A 19,819-nucleotide genomic window follows, 5' to 3' on the forward strand; every position below is an offset into this window, starting at 1 on the left:
TATCCTTTTCAGCGTCTTTGCGAGGGATGCAAGAGGTCTTGCAGAGAAAGGCTCTTCTTGCATTTCAGAGGTAAGTGGGTGTTGATCTTTCCATTTTGTTCTGCTATATGTAGTGCAAAGCTTTTATTGTGTTCTAAAAAGAGACACTTGTAAAAGATGGTGTAATGACAACTTCACCTCTGGGAGTCTCCCATCATGAGAACAGAATGTATTTCTTTAGCATTTATTTCCATCATTTTCTGCCAGCATTACCTAAATTTGTTTCTAGGGATTTCCTTTTATTTAAAGACATTTGTGTTGCTCCCTAGTATAAAATATTTGCTCAAATATCCTCATCTAGTAGGAAAAACCATACAGTGTAAGGTTTCAAGCTGTGGTTCAATGAGATAATGTTTCTAAGAGCTGTCCACTGATCAGATTGTATAGGAGGCCTTTGCAATTATCTCTGTAGAAGCAGAGCAATAATGGAGGCTGTGCTGCAGGGGCTGAGGGTGAAGTGCAGGTTTTGAGGTAGTAAGCTAGGGGAAAATGAAAATTCTATCTGGAAATGTAACAGTGTGGACAATGGCAGTGCAAATGCCATCTTCCAAGTGCATTACCTGGAAGCAGGGCCTTTGGGGATGACAGTAGTTCATTCTCATGGACTCTGCAAATGAAATGACAATAAACAGGTGAATAATGACATTTCTACCCCAATTGTAGAAGAAACAAATCTTGGTGACAAAGCTGGCAAAAGTGCTGTGGCATCTAAATAAGTCTTTTATGTTTATATACCCTTGAAAACCCTTCTTTGGTGAGGTAAGCCTAAATGTAGGGAAACAGGTTTGTGCATTAATGTGAAAATGAAGCCCTGGCTTTTTGGTGGTGATTTTATATCTGACGGGATAGGATTGAAAAAGTGTTTTGCAGGTAACTTCAGAGTGAGGCTGGTATGTGTTGCTCCTTTTTTCTGTCTTGTCTTAGCAATTCCTCTTAGCAATTCCTATGTTTAACATAGGTTTGTTTTAACTTAAGTATGTTTTAACATATCTTTGCTCTTCTGTTCCTTAGTGCTTTTAATAGATTTTTTTACTACTTCAGTATTTTCTCCATGTTGAAACTGAACTTTCTACCTCTTGGTTTGTACCTCAGTTCCTCACCTATCCCTCTTACCACTACTGACTTAATCATCATTGCTAACCATTTTTCACCAATTCTGTGCATTCACTACTTTTGAGACCCCAACAGTGAATTGCTTTCTTTTGAGGATTCTTTGAACAGCAAGGGAAGAAATGGACCATAATGTGAAGCTAACCCATTCCAGTTCAGTGTCTGCTGACCCTATTCTCCAGTTCAGAATAGTGATTCTCAAAATTCTGAGAATCAATTTTTTGGATGGCTCAAAGCCATCTTCAGCCTGGCCTTAAGCACTGCCAGGGATGGGGCATCCACAACTTCTCTGGGTGTGTTCCAGTGTGTTCCTCACCATCCTCATAGTGAAGAATTTCTTCCTAATAGCTAATCTAAACCTACTCTCTTCCAGTCTGAAGACACTAACCCTCTCTGTACCTACCTTTGTAGAAAACTCCTCTCCAGCTCTCCTGTAGGACCCCTTTAGGTGGTGGAAGGTGCTGTAACATCTTCCTGAGCCTTCTGTTCTCTGGGCTGAGCAATCCCAACTCTCTCAGCTTGTCTCTAAAGGGGAGGTACTTCAGCTCTCTGGTTGTTTTGGTGGCTCTCCTCTGGACCTACTCTGACAGGTCCACATCCTCCCTGTGCTGGGACCCCCACACCTGGACAAAGCACTCCAGGTGGGGTCTCATGAGGATGGAATAGAAGGGGAGAATCACCTCCCTTGCCCTCTGGTCAGACTTCTTTTGGTGCAGCCCAGCACATGGTTGGCTTTCTGGCCAGTAAAAGCGCATTGCCAGGTCATGCCAATATTGAGTTCTTATCACTGTGAAATTACTTTTTCTCAATCTCTGTTCAAATGTTGTTGTTTTGTTGTGTGTTACGTTGTCTTTCACCCAGCACACCAGTCATGCCTGGTTTCTCTTACCATATCTGAAAAACAAAAGTTTTCCAGGAGATGGAAGTTAAATTCTCTGTCTTCTACCAGTTTATAAAGCAAGTGGCCTGTACTGGACTTGGTATTTTGATGTGTCTTTCTTTTTTTCCCAATAAATTTTTTTGTGGATTTTTAAAATCACCTACCTAGAGGCCTAGAGGGCCAATTCCTGAAGAAATAGGGCTCCTGAAGAAATACAGTTACAATTTGGACCCTTGCCTAAGTCAAATTTCAAGGCTTACCAATTTGTGTTGGTGGCCATTCAAGAAAGTGCCTGTTGCTGTCTTCACGCACTTCAGTACTGAGGGGTATTTGTTTCACCAACTTTTTGTTTTTGGAAGACTTTCAGTGCTTTTTCTGTGGCTGGCATGCTTTGGAGTTTCACAGAACTCACCAAATGGTAGATAGATAGTAATAATTCTTTCACTATCTGAAGCTTGGGTTACTGAAGAAGTACTCTCTAAGTAAAAATCTATTGTTCTTGTTTAGTATTGCTTAATTTGTGAATTTAAATTTAAAAAAAGGACTGGTCCTGGACCCTGTTAGTCTTTACCTGTGCATCTAGTCTCCAATTTACAGGTGAAGTTAACAAAATATGGAGCTGTCCCTTAATTACTTTAAACTTTTTTGACACATCTTGGGTGTAGTTACGAAGCTAATGTACATCATGGACCTGTACAGCTGTTTGGAGTTGAGAAGGCAGAAATGCACAGGTCAGAAGCAGAAGGTTCTCTGTGGTTTTTGTGGTTTAAAGGTCAGTTTTGATGCTTCCTCCCAACGGAAGTGACTCAGTAGATGTTCCAAAGATGATTGTTGCACATTAGAGTTCTAAGTGAGACTCAGTTAAAAGAATGCAACAAATGTAAATAAAAAAATAGTCCCAGGCTTCCTGCCCAGAACTTAATACACATCATTTGGGATACAGCCATAATTTTTTTTGTCCTTCTGCTCAAGCATCCCCCTGCTAAAAAGCTCTCACCTTGCAGCAGAAAGATTGTATTACAGGGGGAAATAGTAGAATGTATTACAAGGACAATTTCCATGGGATACTAAAATGACTAAGACTCAGAGTGTGCATTTGACCAAAATATTAAAAAGAAGATACCAAACATAATTTTTTTAAAAGTGGGAAAAAGTTGATATTATTCATCTGTTTAAAGGCATGGTGTTCTGGGGAATTCATGTTTGGATTTTTTTTCCCCTTTTTTCTGTAAGAAAACTTTGTTTAATGAATTTTTTATAAATATTCTAAGTAATGGCATCTAGTGTTTGTTTAGGAGTATAATTTATTTGAAGAATCATTTTGTATTAAAGATTTAAGATTTAAGCAAAAATGATATAATTATTTTCTATTGAAAATGACTTTTCATGTCCCAAGGTGCTTCTTTTAAATCAAGGATAATTGAGAAGCATAAGAAAAGTTGCTGAAATGAGCACCACTTTTATCAAAATATGAGTATACATGTAGTGAAGAGATCTGAATATAAATAAATGAATATATATGCATTTATGGGTCTGCCTAACCTGTCTGAACAGGGGGGAAATTAATTTTTGTTTTGTTTCTTTGTTTTTAAGGGCTCACAGTTTGTCTCCAACGGATCATTTGGCAGCATTCTACTTGGCACTGCAGCTTGCCATTTCCAGACAGGTTAGTTATATTTTAAAAGTGCAGCATCATGCTGTCATATAAAGGTTGGAATTTGTATCTGTGGATGAACAGAGATGAAGATTTCCTCAATAAAAGCCTGATTTTCCTTGTGCACTTATTCACATATATGGAAAAAAACCCCGAAATACTCTCTCCAAACCCCTTCAGTCTTATGCACTTCTCCAGAATTCTGCCATTATTTCCAGCTCTAGGATCAGAAATAAGACAGAAGTAATTCCACTTACTTTAGCATTTATGTTGCTAGACAGAGAGAAAAACAGTCAGTTTTTAAGGTGTTTTTACCTATTATGTGTAATCTCTGCTCAGATCCTAGAGAGGGGAGCTCTTGAGTCCAGTCTTAAAGAGCTTTACAGTGCTTAGATCTTGAGTACCTGCTAATATCTGTGCCCATCCTGAATACCTGTGTGAGGCTTGGTTATTGTGGACAAAATTACAAAGAAGTGTTCAAGGAAACTGGAAAATATTTTATCACTGTAAAAGAGATCAGAGCTTAGTCCAGCTTGTAGAGCTGTTATGTTTAAGGCATTCTACCTTACATGAGATGAATTTGGATAATGTGGAACTGCTCTCTGTATATCATGGTAGGTCTCTTCCTGTGTCATGTTTATGTCACAAAGTAGCCCTGAGCACAGTTGTTCACATTCTCTAGTGACTACTTTTCATTGCTAATGAGTAGTGCAGAACTTGGACTATGTCACTGAAGAGTGGAATGGATTGTCACTTTACTGGCACAAAATATTTTTGAGGAGCAGGCAGTGACTGCTCAGATACATTCTGAATTCCAAAATACTTGTGTTGCTTAATTAAATTTCTTGGTTTTAACACTTACTGTACTTACTTTGAACAAGAACACAGGCAGCTGAGGAGACAATGAAATTCTACATAAAAATGTTGCTGTTGCTGTACATTTCAGTTAAGCATTGCAATTAAAATATTTTCAAAATCATACAGAAATACAGCTAGGATGGGAAAGAAAATATTTTAAGGGGCTGAAGGTAACTGTTTTATAAAAACATTCATCTTACTTTCCAGGGTTAATGTATTATATAATTTTCAGAGTTTCTGTAGAGCATCAGGTCCATTTTAAATTGCTGAGTAGTGTTTTACAGGAGTGAATAGAATTCTACATGTTACCTGAGTGAGCATTTTGAAATTTTTGTGGATATCAGTCAAGTAAAAGGCAATACTTTTAACAGTGATGCTTTCTTTTTCTGCCTTTTTTTTCTTTTTTTTCCATCAGATACCAGAAGCTTTGGGTTATGTTCGTCAGGCTCTGCAGCTACAAGGAGATGATGCCAACTCTCTTCATCTCCTTGCACTCTTGCTATCAGCCCAGAAACATTATCATGATGCTTTGAATATCATTGATATGGCCTTGAGTGAATATCCAGAAAATTTTATGTGAGTGAATATCATGTTTCCTTTCTATGCTTTCTTTTGTATTTATTTTTCCTGGATTCTCATCTCATTCATTTCAAGAGGAGATGGATTTGAAGATGGGTCAATTTTTTTTTTCCAGCAGTCTTCTTTCCCACCCATTTATTGCAAGTCTGTTTATTAAAGGCTTGTTAAACAGTGATAAAGGATTTGTTTTGAAAGGGAGATTAAAACTGGATAGTTGATCTTTGTTTTTTTCTACACCATCTGTGTAAATAAATTCTCCCTGTTGCATGCTTTGTACTATGTTTGTGTCTTCTATTTTTATACAATATTGCAAGAAGTATAAACAGGAATTTACTACTAGCTAGACTAGATTTATCCCATCTTACAGATAATTCTATGGATATTTTATGGAATCTATTTTGTAAAATACATCATAAAACAGAGAATCTCCTCATTTGCTTAGATAATAACAGTCATGTGAAGTTGGTTATGGACAACTACATAAGTGAACAGGGAAGAAGCATATTTGCTGGATGTTCTCTTGTTTAAGAAAGAAATCATTCTTTCTGTTTATTTTTCGGGTTAAGTACATCTTAACATATATTGGGATTTTGTACTTTTGTAAGGATTTTTGTTTGTTTGTTTGTTTTTTTGGGTTTTTTTTTGGTTGGTTGGTTTTTTAAAAAATTATTTTAAGAAAATCTAATAAAATTCTTTATAGGAAAATATCTCAGGGACAGCTTCCATTAACTCATTAACTTCCAGTCTTCTGCTTTGGTGCTTTACCAGCTGTCACTCAGGTTGTAATCCATTATATTACACATATTCTACATATTTATTTGGACAAGTTTTTGCAATTACCCTATAACTTCTAAATGACAAGCCTATATCATAAATTGTTGTTATATCAGCCTACCAGCAAAACATGATTTCTTTAAGTACTATTCATTTGAAAATAGAAACTATGGTGGTTTCCCTTCCTGTTCCTTGACATTTCATGTCTCCATTTGATTGTCTCTATAAGGTACTGTTGCTTTTTGCCTCACAAATCTGACCAGGACCTCTGTTGAAATCACCTCTTGTTAGAATTTTTGTGGCTTGCAGCCAGTTCTGTGCAGTGGCTTTTGTTGCCTTTTGCTGTATCTCATTCCTAGTTTATCTACACACCCATGACTTGTTTCAGTTCTTATCAAGGACTTCTATAGATGTTTCACAATATCAGAACTATGTAGTAGTTTCTCTTCAAATCTGTTTGTGCTTTCCTCAGGACTGAGGGACTTGTCAGTAAGTCAAGGTTTGAGAGGCAATTGAAGTATCAGCTTCCTAATTTTATACCCTATTATTGTTAAAGACAAATATGTTCAAAGCACTTTGACTGTCAGCTTCTGTCTGTTCTCATTTCATCTTCTGCCACTTAGTGGCAATGTAAATAATGTAGCTGTAACTGCTGTGTGTCTCAGAGTACTAATAGTCCAGAAGTATTTCTGAGACTGTACTTTCAGAATTCTCTATTGTTACAAGAGAACTCCCTATTATATTAATCTCTATTGTAATGGGAGAACAAGGGTCCATTCAGTAAAATGTTTAAAAATACTCTTGTGAGCCTTCAGGAGGTATTTATGGGTTTTTCAAATGTGGTTCATGGCTTTTCAAAAGTAGTTTATGCTGCAACTCTGATTAAACATGTTGTCCAAGTTGTTCATTACAGTAATGATATTTGTATTGAGGTATGTGTGTGTAAATATAAATATATATAAAAATATATATATAAAATACAAGTCATGGTAGTGGTTCTAAATTTTTCATCCTGTCGTATAATAGAGACTCTGTGGTGATACAGTGTACTGTGTTACAGTGTACTGGTACAGATCTAGGAATTTCTTGGCAATAGTAATCACCATCAGATGCAGTAACAAATGCTAAAGAATCCAAGGTGAAACAGTTAAATGTATCTCTAGAAAGTCTCTCAGAGTCTTGTTTTTAGTGCTGTCAATTTCACAGAGAACTCGAAAATATGATTGAGATTTCTTGTCTGCTCTCTCCAATTGATACTGACAGCCAGACAGGCACATCTGGTCAATAATATAAATTTGGATTGATTCTGTCATGTAACTGGGTTATTTTTGCAAGGATTTATCAGCTTTTGAAAACTATATGTAATGCTCTTGAAATGGCTGACAACATGTACGTGCATATATATAGAATACAAAACACAACTGCTTAGTGTATTGCTGAATCCATGTTCTTATTTTGCAACTTCTGTAAACAATATAATCTCATGGTATTTCCTGGTAGACTGGGAATAGATCCTCTAGTGATCCTCTACAGCTTGCTGATTTTTAGATACACTGAAACATTTTGTTATTTTCCTGTGGTGCTTTATTGGGTTTTATAAACACTTCAGATGTCTTTATGCTTTATATTTCACTTATGTCTGCAATCCAGTAAGCTAAAATACTATAAGAGTTCTCTTGGTATTCTCTGTGTTTCTGTTAGGATACTTTACCACAGCTTTATGTAAATTGATACTGTGATGGCTTTGCAGAGTAATGAATCTCCATACTTGGAAATATTAAAGCATAGTGCTTATGATTTATGTTATTTCTTATTTCTCTCATTTCTTGTGCATTATTCCTATCTACATACCTCTGTATTCTGTTGTTGCATTGCTGCCCTGAGTGCTGTTCTTGCTCTCTTCACAGCTGCATCTTCTTTTTGTTTTGCATTGCTTTAAAAAATATCTACATTTTCACAAGTTTAATACTGCATCTTTGTAAAATGCCAGAGGTTGAAAGGAACTCATAGGATACACCATGAATAATGCAGAGAAGTGGCTCCTTTCCAGCACTCTTCTGTTGTAATCAATTAGAAAATATATTGTCTGTCAGTTTTTGACATTTGAAAACCTGGTGCATTCCTGGAGTTCTAGTTCAATATTTGAAGTGTACAGCAAGCATACCTTTGGATCTGCAATTAATATTACCCTTCCTGCACTATAAAGCTAGAGAGTTGGCCAATCAGATCATGATTTTGCCCTGGGCATCTTAGGTCAATAAGTAGAAGGAAATTCCTCAGAGCCAAAGAATTCTATCCAATCATTATCTAAAGAAATGGAAGGAATGAGCAAACACACTGGGCTGTTAGCAGCAAGGTATAGCTTTTTCTTTGAATAGAGTGTTGATTGTTCCTCCTATATTCATTATATTGGCAGCATAAATGTGCAGTTTGCTCTGAGATATGAATAGGTATTGGGAAAAATATTGACAAAAATCCAAGAAACCTGTAAAAGTGAAATAGATATGTAGTAAGTTTTTTTCAGAGATACTAAAAGGAAAGTTTTTTGCTGACTGTTTATAGCACTATTTTTTCAAACTTCTTTTAGTCTTAAATCGATAAGTTGTAGCCACTCTATTTATAAAGAAGTCAGCTGTGTGAATACAGTCAATTCCTTTTAAATGCTGGCTAATTTTTGAAGCCTCCTGCAATCCAAGCATGGTTTAGTCTAGGGACAAAAAGATCCCTAGACAAAAGATTATTGGACCGTATGAATACTGTACTCAGTATCAATACTGAGATGGGTGGGAATAAGGTGCCAGCACTAATAAACCTGAATAGGTAATCCCAATCAGGTGCTACTTTGTTTGAATTCATTGAAAGTTAAGGGTTTTCTCCTTTCATTAGGAGCTTGTCCCAGTAGTAGAAATAGGAAATTCACTTCTCCAGCTTGACAGGATTTTAACCCACAAATGATGTAGCTCAGAGTCCTAACCATCAAACTATGTGGGAAGCTGAGTGAGATGATCCCTTTCTCCTCCTGAAACAGAAGCCAGGACGTGCTGCCCTGGATGTGAGACTGGGCAGGAAGGAGCCACAACATATCCTAAATTGCTAAAGCCATGAGCGGGGCTTCAGGTCTCAGTTGCTTGGGTTTTCCTTGAGTTTCATTTCTATTAATCCAGTGGTTTCCCACTGAATGTGTAAGCTGTCCCAGAGGTGTGCATTCCAGTCTGAGGGTGTGTTCAGGGCGATGCAAGATAGTGGTGTTTGCATTGCACTGGTTCATATTGGGCTTGTGATATGTACAATATTTATCCTGCATGTGCAATTACCTGAGCAGCCTTATTTACAATAGCCTCTCTTTCTTTTATCTGCTTGTTACAAGGAATTTATATCTTTGTGGTGTATTGAATGATGTGAAATCTTGAAACAACACTTCTGTTTTTAATTCATAATTAATACATATCTTTTTATATAATTTAAAACATAATCTCAGTCAAGAGAGATGGAGTCAGGTTTCCTAGAGAAGTATTGTTTTCTTAATCTTAACTGTTTGAGGTTCCCTTAATATTTCAAATGCTGGGGCACTTAAATACAAATATAATGCCTACAATTAGTGTAATTAGGCAAAATAAATAGTAAATTGCTAATTTTATGCTAAAAATTGAACTGCAATGGATAGCAGCTGACAAGCTTTTAAAGTAGCAGAAGTAGGGAACAGCAGATGGGTTATTTGAGGAGTGCAAGCATGTTATTTTAATGTTAAGTACACTCAAAAAGGAAAGGCATATGGTAACAAGTTTGAAGACAACTGAAGACTTAGTTCACAGTTTAAACATTTACATTTCTTGAAGTGTGATGGAAATTTTTTTTTCTTCCAAGAATATTTCACAGAAGCATCAGGCCAATATGTCATTCCTCTGAAAACTATTAAATCTTTGCTTCCTGACCCTCAAGGGCTCTTTTGAGCTGCATTAGATTTCCCAGAATCACAGGACCTTTTAACATTTCTCTCAGTTCAGTGAGTAAAAAACTTGTTTCCTTCTTGGAAACATCCAGGTGAGCATAAAAAAGAACTGGTTAGTACAGGCAGTGTAGGATTATACACATACACAAAATGTTTTGTGGGACAGGAAGAGGTTTATCAACTGAAGGAAACAGACTACCCTGTTCTGCTTTCCCAAGGTCAGTTGTAGTTGCACTGCAGAATGTGGTGCTGGAAAAACTTGTGCTTTTGTGGGTTTTTTCCCTTGATAAATAGAGCACTGGGAATTATTTGAGGAAAGGGTGATAATATAAGATTGGACAAGAAGTAGTGATGTTCTGTGCTAGCCAAAATCATGCTTTTCAGGTTTATGAATGCATTCTTGCCAATGTTTGACAACTGAATTTTCAAATTAATTAAATTTTGATCCTGTTTATATTGGGAGTTAAATGAATTAGTTCTCAGGAATGTAAGTCATGAAACACAGTATCATTTGCTTGTGTTTTTTCTTTTTATCCTGGGCTCTTCTATCTCACTCCCCCACCCTTCTTCCCCTTTGGTTGTTGTTATATGCTTTTACTGAATGGTCCATTAAAAAGGACATTGTTGATAGGTAGATATTGCTTTATATAACAAATTGGTCATTGGCCTCAGGGTCTTACCCCTGAATTATGTTTGCTAGGCTGTAGATTCTTTGAAACTTGATTGAAAGAATCCCAGTTTGGGTCATGAGCTGGATGCTGCAGGGAATTCAAGGCAGGCAAACAAAAAGTTTTCAAGTATAACTAATTTGTTCTGGCTTTAGTCAGAAGCTATCTTCATTATAGTTTAGAGATCTACATTTTCTTAAGGACATTGAGTTCATAATATGGAATACAGGATACATACACTGCACCAAAAATCACACATCTGACTGCTTTGGGAACAAATATATGGGGAATTATAGGGTGCAAGGAAGGCCATCCAATGGATACCACACATACCTATTCATGATTTTCACAAAATTGTGTTATTTTGGGGCTTGAGGGCTGGTTTTGTTGCTTCTTAAGCTTTTTTGAGAGTCATGCTTCAAATAGCAGTCTGAGCAGTCTATTTTTACTTCATCCATGTTTCTGTGTGTATATGGGCTTCCCAGTACTTGGGATCTGTGCAGCCAGTGTTGGAGAAGGTTTGGTGACTGATTGAGAAACAGTTCAGGACATTTATTTTTTTATTAAGCTAAATGTTTTCCTGGAGATTTTAAAAAACTAGATTTGTTTGCTTGACCTCCTGTTGCCAGTGTTGGGCATTTAGTGATTTCAAGGTACTTACAAATGATGATTTTTCATGTTTTATAATGAACTATTTATATTTGTGTCTTTCCTGATAATGGAACTTTCCTTGAATACTCAACATGGAGTAAGTAGACTGTGCAGCAGCTCACTTTGCAATTGCAGAAGACACCTCTATAAGTTTATTCCTGTACTTTGATGATCATGGTTGCATCTAAGATCACTGAATGAATAAATACATCCTTTATAAATTTATATGTCTTTCATAGTCTGTCCAGTTTCATTTGTCATTCTCCCTGTAGGTTGAATTTTTACAGTTGTGTCATTTTGTGTTTTGCTGATGAGGCAGGTATTTGAGAGTGGAGTAATGGGAAACTATCTATAAGCTTTCTGCAGCAAGTTTTAAAGGGACAGCTGTAATGGATGCTTGAATTAATAGTTTGAGGCCAGGAGGATCAAATCTTAAACCCCTTGACTGTCTATATGTTAGAAGTTCCTACATTTGCTTTACTTTTTATATTAATATAGGTTTAGCTAAAACATCCCTTCCAGAGAACTTCAGTCTTTACAAGAACACATCAAAACCTGGAGAAACCATTGTAGCATGTGGCGGCTTGTTTCAGTGTTGGAGTTGCACTCTTCATTAAGACTGCATTTTTGTTTTTAATTTAAATTGATCCCTGCTTGGTTTCTTTCCAGCCGTTGGTTTTTATATCATAATTTGCTAATTCCTCTGCAATCCTGGTGACTCCACTCTTTTGATGGTAGCTTTTGTAAGAAGACCACCTCCCAACATCCTTTCTGATAAGGACGTCATGGAACTTGCTGGCAGTAAGGACATGTTCTCCAGCCTTTCAGTTATGCCTTGCAATGTAGCCAGTTTTCATCACACGTGAGCCAGAACTGCAAAAAATATTTCAATAACATTTATTACATCATTACACAGAGAAGCACCTGCATCACATCTCTTGGGAAATGTTGTGTTAATTACTTTGAGCATAATTGCTTCACTGAGGACTTTGATTCAACTACCTGTTTGCTGACATTCTTTTTGCCTCTTGGTTAGTTATTTTTATGATATGTTTCCACATATAGATTGCAAAGACACATGTATTTGTTCCAATACTTATATATTTAATTTTTAGAAAGAAATTTGGCCTGACAGCTATTAAGCCATGCTGCTGAACAGTATCTTCAGGAAGTTTCCTACTGTGTTTTATAAGGATCTTTTCATTAGGGGGTATATTACTTGTAAATTAGAGTCCTGTTGGATTCAATTGAAATTCTCAAGTAAAGAATTCTAAGGCTGTCAGCCCTACTTTCTCCTTCTAAAAGAAGCTATCAACTTGCAGACAGTAAACTATTGTCAAAATCTGGATTGTGAATAAGATAAACACTGGGAACTTCAGGATTTTCTTCCAATTTTAGCTTTTTTCTTCTAAAGTATTCATTTATGAGTAATGACAAGGATTTTAGAAGGGCACTTGCTCACAGCATGTACTGACACAGAGAAAACTGACCATGCCAAGGTTTGGCTTCCTTCCTACTTCCTCACTTCTTATGGTTCCTGTCAATCATCAGAAGTTTTCCTATGTATGTAATTGTTGAGTACAAGGAATGACTTACTAACACTTTTTCTGGAAAGGTCAATAGATTTAAATTCTTGCAAATAATAAATTTTGAATAATATTTGTTCCACCTTAATTTTGTGCATTCTGTGTACTGCTTTCCCACTTCAGTTATTCTGTGGGGTTTCAAAGTTAACCTGCTTTAATTTGCACAAGCAGTTGACACTATCACAGTTTGTTACAGAAAGGACATCAAACTGTATGAAGTGTGCAGGTGAATGTGAGCTCTACATCACCATATTTATTTTTCCCTTAAATTCAGATAATCTGAAGTCTACATTGTCTGCGAAAAAAGAGTTTATTTTCACAGTTCAGTATCTTTAGCATTACATTCTGCATCATCCTTTTTGTGGTTTTTTTTTTTTAGTGCAGAATTATTGTCAAACTAGTTAGTCTAGAAATTTACAAGTCATGGGATTAGACTTAGTGAGGGGGTTTTTTGGGGGTGTTGTTTGTTTGATAGTTTTTGTGGAGGTTGCTTTTTTTAGGGGGTTTTCTTTGCTTTTTTAATATAGTGCTTGGTTTAAAAGCCAGAACTTCTTTTGAATTCTTCTAGCATTGGAGGATTTGAAGTTGTGGAATATATCAAGTAAGCACTTAAAAGTGAAAAATGCAGTATTATATAATTCCACACAGAACTGATATTTGCTGCCTTTCTTTTATGCTCTCATAAGTAACAGACCATATATCAGAATTGATTATATATAAAGTTTATTATTCCAGTGAAGCTGTTTTATAAATTGATGTGGTTTTCTGGGAGATCAGGCAGTTGTTTGATACTTTGTGTGGCTTGTTTGTTGCTTGTACCCATATTTATGGGACTGCCAGTATATTAATTATTTCCAAACATTTTTAATAATTGATTGTTATGTAAAAAATACTGTTAGCTGAAGCTACTCTCAGCAAACTCTTCAATTATTTAAAAAGGTTCTCTTAAAACTTACTAAGTTTATTCCAAGTAGGTTAAACATAAACCAAAGTAGTTGCAGTTTTAATCCTGCATTCTAAGCAAGGAGATTTGATGCATTCTTTTAAATTTTCTTTTCCTAGTATGGTTCTTAGGTTTCCCAGCAAGGCTTTTGGTGTTTTACACTTTAATTTTCAATGCACATACTTTTAAGTATTGTATACAACTCTTTCTTATTTTCTTCAAGCTCTGAACAATGTAAATAATTTGTATAATAAGAGAATAATAATGAAATTTGCTTCCAACACTAACTGAAAATAGAGCATTCTGATCAGTTTTGATCAGGAAATGGGAATTTGGACTCTTCAAAAGAAGTCTAGTGGAACTATAAGTTTCCTGTAGGATGTTGCTTAGTCTGAGGGACTTTAGGGAGATTCCTGATTTCTACTGCATTGAGTGACAGGGCTGTAGCAAGCAGGTCTGGGAAAGCATCGCAGTGTGTCATGTTGCTTGATTTGAAGAAAGGATCACAGAATGTAAGGCAGGTCTCATACATGCAGTAGTGAATTAAATACAGATATCCAACTATGGCTGATCCAAGCCATTGTGCTCTTACAGTGCACAGCAACTTGTAGAAATTGCTGACTTGATCCCAGAAAGCAAAACAGCTGGTTTTAAAATGATGCTTGAGGTGAGCAGTATCTGTTCACTGAAATAGTCAAGATTTTTCAGCATTAGTAGCGTTACTTGTCACATAGCAGAGCTCAGTCTTCCATACTTCAGATTTTTGTTTCATTCAACAGATTAGAAATACCTTCAATAGCTTAAGCCAGTATTGCACCAATTAACTTCTCTTGATCTTCTGACATTGTAAGAGAGTTGCTGTGGAAGAAAATTGGGGTGGTTGCAGCATTTTCAAAAAGTGAAACGGGCTGGATGAGAATTAGGACAACAATTCTATTTTGGAGATTCATAAATTCTTTGCTACAAATTACACTGGTTCTGGTTGGATGGTAAAGAAAACTTCAGATCATGGATTAATAGATTATTTGCACTGATTAGGCAATAAAGCAGTAGCAAGAACCTTAGTTGGCACAAGGCCTCATTATTATAGTGGTCCTATCTGTAATACTTTCCATGAAATTACCAGTTGTATTTTAAGAACTTAGGTTATTTGCACCACCTCTTCTTTGGTGAAAACAAAACAAACTGTGAGGAAGCAGTCTTTTCTACAACCTAATTATAAATTAAGAGACCTGATTCCCACCCTTAGTGTTTTAGTAGTCTGAATGGCCTTTTAGATATACTTGTTTTCGTGGAAACAATTTCCTCTAGATAAATTGTTCTTTTCCCTTCCTGCTGCTTGTCTCATCTGTATTTATAGAAAGGATTTGTACTTCTTCTTGGCTTTTTTTTTTCTGCTAGACTGACTAAATGAAGTATTTTTTGTACTGTGTAGTTTCCAGTAAACCCTTACAGCCTTTCTGTGCAGCTACTCCAATTTGAAATTCCTCAAATGTGTGAGTTTTTTAGCTGTTCCAATGAGAATTACATATAACATTCCAGGTGTGCTCTCACTGGGATATTGTACAATGCCACTGTGTCTTTCTCCTTCTGTTCCAATGAGTAGTCCCTGAATTGCACCTGGCCTCTTCACAGCTGTCTTACCTTGATGAGCCCAGCTGATAGGCAGCTCTGGTTTGGAATAATGGTTACATGGGTTGTTTAATGCTCCTTCCCTCCTGGCAAAATCATTGGCAATATAGATGTTCTTCCCCACTCATTCCAGAAGTGATATTTTCTTTGAAGTTTTGCTTTGAAAAAGACAATCCTATGCATCATTGTTTCCATAATTCTGAGAAATGGATTATTTTTGACTGCCTTAACTTTAGTCATTCTTAAAGTGTTCCTATTCTCCATTTGTCATAGTTTTCATATCTCAGACAACATAGGTAAAGATTATGGTGAAGGTTGGGGTTCATTCCTGAATATTCATCCCCATTTAGTAAACAAATTTTCTCCTTTTTCCTACTTTGATACAAAAAAGCCTTAAAATACTAAAATTTTAGTGTACTACTATTCAAGTGTTTGCTTTTTACTAAGGTACATAAGATGCAGCTTTTTGTGTAGCTCTTTTGTCCCCTGCCTGTCCCCTGTTGTTCTTGGTAGGATCTCTGCACATTTCTGATGTCTTACTTGCACATCTTCTCAATGATTAGCTTGTCACATGTGGAGTTTTACCCATTCAACTTGAGACACAGATCCTTAAATGTCTGAGCATCCTTGTGTTAAACACCAGGCTTCTGCTATATCTTGGATGTCTTTGCTAACCTTCACTATCAAGTTATTTGTCACTGTCATTCAAAGACCTAATTATAAACCTGTTTGGAATTTTTCATTCTTTATTTAAATAAAAATCCAGTAATGTGTGGATTAGGTTATGAGCAGCTGTTTTATAATATCCTCATTAGTTAGTGAGAACAGTCTTCAAGTAATGGAGTCATTTGCTGCTTCACTAGCTATTTCATAAATTTATCAGCTATTAGCTCCAAGAATAACTAAGTCTTTCCACTTAAGAGTTTGATTTGTTCTTCATTTTGTGTCTGGGTAATTAGTCTACTAAAATGATACAATTGACTTTATTTTTAGCTATGTTAAAGATCTGCATCCGTAGAAAACTCTGTTGCTGGAACAAATGGCCTATTAGTTTGTCTTTGAAAGAACCTGTTTTACCATCTTCCCTTCCCCAAAGAATTTGACCCAAACAGATTTCTGTTCTTATCTGTTGTATTTATTATACATCTCTGACACACCTTGTTCTACTCTTAATTTCTTTTTTGAATATTGTTTTTTCTTCAGTACTTCTATTCTTAATGGAGTGCTATTCCACCACGTGCCAGTAATTTAAACTTCTGATTGTCAAACAGGCACAAACAGATAATGATGCTCATAAAATATACAGCTTAATTTTTATCATCCTATCACTTGGTATTTTTTTTCTATTCTTCATCATTTTAGTAGTGTATCAAAACTTCTTGTGAGGTTTAAAATTCTCTGTGTCTGTAATGCAGGCTGTATTCCAGAAGACCTGTTTTCACAGATGCTTGAAGTTGACCTTTCAGAAAATCTTTTTTCAGATAACCTACCCCTTGGTTTCTAAAACTTTCCTGGTAATACTTGTCCCTGAGCTGCTTATACCTCCAGCCATATTTCAAGGGAACTTGATAAAATTAAGGTAATATGGGGCACCTCTTTGTCACATGGTGTTCCTTCTTTCTGCTGCCTCCTTCCTCGTCCCTTCCTTCCCCCATTTGTCAGGTATGCGTAGTTGGCAGGTTTTAATTTTATTATTAACATCATGTTTCAGTTTTCTGAGGTGTCTTAGTTCTTTTAAGATTTATAATCCAAATATTAATTTGGTCCAGGGAAGCTGCTCTAGATGGCTTTATAAATGCAACCTTTTCTACTCACTAGATTATTTTTTCTATAGTGTGGATTATCCTACACCAGTGTACTTTATTTGTTAAATACAATGCCCTAGCCTTTCTTTATTAGAATTGTGAATGTTTTTCCATCATATACTCAGTTTGTTGTTTGTATTTTGGAAACCCTCTCCTGTTGACTCCCATAATGCATAAGAAACAGGAATGATGTTGCAACATGTGCATCCAAAAACACCAAACTGATGTGTTGCTTTTATTCTTATACAATTATATTTGTCTTCTGCTGTTTTGACGTTGAATCCTACACAAGTAGCCCAGGTTCCAACATTTTTGTTGCACTGATTCCTGTTATGTCCTACTTGTGTTTTTAAGTAGTTTCTTAATAACCAAATCCCCTCCCTTTCTATCCCCTGCTCCATTTTTCCTTTCAAATTTTGCTTGTTGAATCTTAACATTTTGCTGACCCTGTGCCTTCCCTCTGCTACAAAATTCCTAAAATTCTTAAATGCCTGAATACTGTTAATGGAAATCCAGTCTATCGGTACACTGTACATAATACAGTATATCTTATGATTATTGACTCTAGAATGACTTGCAAATTCAGTGCTTCTGAATTGATTATGTTCCATAACTTTTGTAAAATGCTTTATGATCACAAATTTTAAGAAATTGAGCTTCTCTAGGCTCTTCAAACTGTCAAATGTACCATCTTACGGAGAAGAAGGAAAAGAGTTGTATGAGACATATTCCTGTGATTTTGGTTTCAGGTTTTGATGCCTAGGTCTTGGTCTTTGGATGAGGCTTGCATGTGCATGTGTTAAGGGTAGAGTAGATGAGGGGAGTGTGCAGGAAGGAGGATGTTGTGTGTCATATTTCCTTCTCTTTTCAGTAAAATGACAGACAGACATGGACATGATTTTCTTTCAGTGACACAGTCACTGTTAAATGAGTATCTAGAGAGGACATTTCTGCCAAATGAAATGCAACTTTAAATTATCCATATAATTCCCTTTATACTCAAATCCAATTTACTGACAGGAAGAAAGCTAAGCTAGTATGACTGCTCTGCATTACAGAGTGATTATACTGCTCTACATTCTTACAAGATATCAAGGGAGACTTCTTACGACCTTATGTACCTGGCAGGTGCTCATTTTCTTGACTAACACAGCAAATTGCCTTTGGTTTCCTCCTCAGTCCCACAGTGCACACGTTGTACACCTAAGGTTGTGTGATTCACTTTTGGATTTTCATGCTGGGTAGTTTCTGCCAATGATGTTCAGTGCAATGCTGAAGATTTAACTACTATAACTTGATGTCATTTCTTATTCTTGAGAAAACTCTCTGCACTTCTCAGTTACTATTAGCAGCCTCCAAGTTTGTATTTGGGATAAGAAACTTCTGAGCTTTCACACATCCCCCCCTCTACACCCTTCTCAGTCTTCCCACGCAAACCATATGAGCAATCATATAAATTTTTCACTTAGTATGATTAAGGTTGCAGTAGAATAAAATGCCAAAGTACACCTGGGTTTTAAAACAGAAAGTAGGCTAACAGTTTTATATGCATGCTCTCCTCCTATATATGCTCTGTGCTCTTTAATCTGTGATTTTGCTGAAAATTGCCTTTAAATTAGTATTTTTCTAGTATTATCTGTTCCTAGGTGCTGTGCCTCCTATAAATGTGCCTACTAATGGACTAGCTCCTTTATTGTCACATTGTATATATATTCTTTAAATAACTGGGAAAGCTATCTAGGTTAATCTTGGTGGAGAGCCTGCAACTTGATACATCCTGTGGAATCCTGTGGTACTGTTAATTTCAGTATTGTCTTATAACTTTTTTAAAATTAAAATAAAAATCGTGTCACCTATTGGTTCTGTCCAGTTGAAAAAGGCATCTTGTAAAAAGCACTGTTACTTTGATGGCATTAGATATTTATTGCAATTACTTCATTAAGCTTTAATTATTACTGTATTTGAAATTTAGTTTTCTCCAGTTTGGTGTGATGCTGTCTTTAAAAATATTTTTTCTTGGATAGGAATCACTTTTCACTTCTTTCTCCTTTTCACTAGATTGCTGTTTACAAAAGTCAAATTGGAATCCCTATGCAGAGGCCCAGATGAAGCACTCCTTACCTGTAAACACATGCTCCAGATTTGGAAATCCTGTTACAATCTAACTAACCCAAGGTAAGATGCTGGAGAGTGCTGGGCTGCTCACTACCTTGCTTAGTAGCTTTGCAGGGCAATATTAGGTGTCAGAAGTCTTGCATTTACTTGTTTTGGTATTTCATATAAACAAACAAATTCTCTGGAAATCTAGAGACTGAGGTTCAAAGACACCAGTTGATGGTCATGTGAATCTACCCAGGGTTCTATGAGGTAAATGCCAAAGCTACTAAATTCTGCAATGATAAAGACTGGTTATACAGATTGGGTAACTTGAATGAGTTACCCAGTTCTCAGTGTACTGGCATGGTCTTGTTTTGTTTCCTGATCAGGGTTGTAGTCTTTTATATTGGCTAGTGCAGAGATTGCTGTAGTAGGAATTTAGTTAAAGGGTTTTCACTGAATAATATGTAAGAAGACAAGACATTAATTAGAACCATGGAAGCATCAGTGGTCACATGGATAGAAATGATGTGCTTGCATCGTCACCATGGCTGTTTTTTTCAAGGGAGGTCTTGCTTATGAACCTATTTAGGT

General features: G+C 36.2%; 1 protein-coding gene across 2 annotated transcripts in view; it reads left to right on the top strand.

The window, feature by feature from the left end:
• TTC7B (tetratricopeptide repeat domain 7B) overlaps nucleotides 1–19,819 on the top strand; it is a 117,706-nt gene that overhangs the window by 54,156 nt on the left and 43,731 nt on the right. For both annotated transcript variants that reach the window (XM_064714576.1, XM_064714577.1), the window contains 4 exons: nucleotides 13–70; nucleotides 3,623–3,695; nucleotides 4,957–5,117; nucleotides 19,187–19,303. In XM_064714576.1, the coding sequence (XP_064570646.1) occupies nucleotides 13–70; nucleotides 3,623–3,695; nucleotides 4,957–5,117; nucleotides 19,187–19,303 (409 nt within the window). The remainder of the gene's footprint in view (nucleotides 1–12; nucleotides 71–3,622; nucleotides 3,696–4,956; nucleotides 5,118–19,186; nucleotides 19,304–19,819) is intronic.

The sequence above is a fragment of the Zonotrichia leucophrys genome, chromosome 5 (genome assembly GCF_028769735.1).
Source record: "Zonotrichia leucophrys gambelii isolate GWCS_2022_RI chromosome 5, RI_Zleu_2.0, whole genome shotgun sequence".
Taxonomy (NCBI): domain Eukaryota; kingdom Metazoa; phylum Chordata; class Aves; order Passeriformes; family Passerellidae; genus Zonotrichia; species Zonotrichia leucophrys.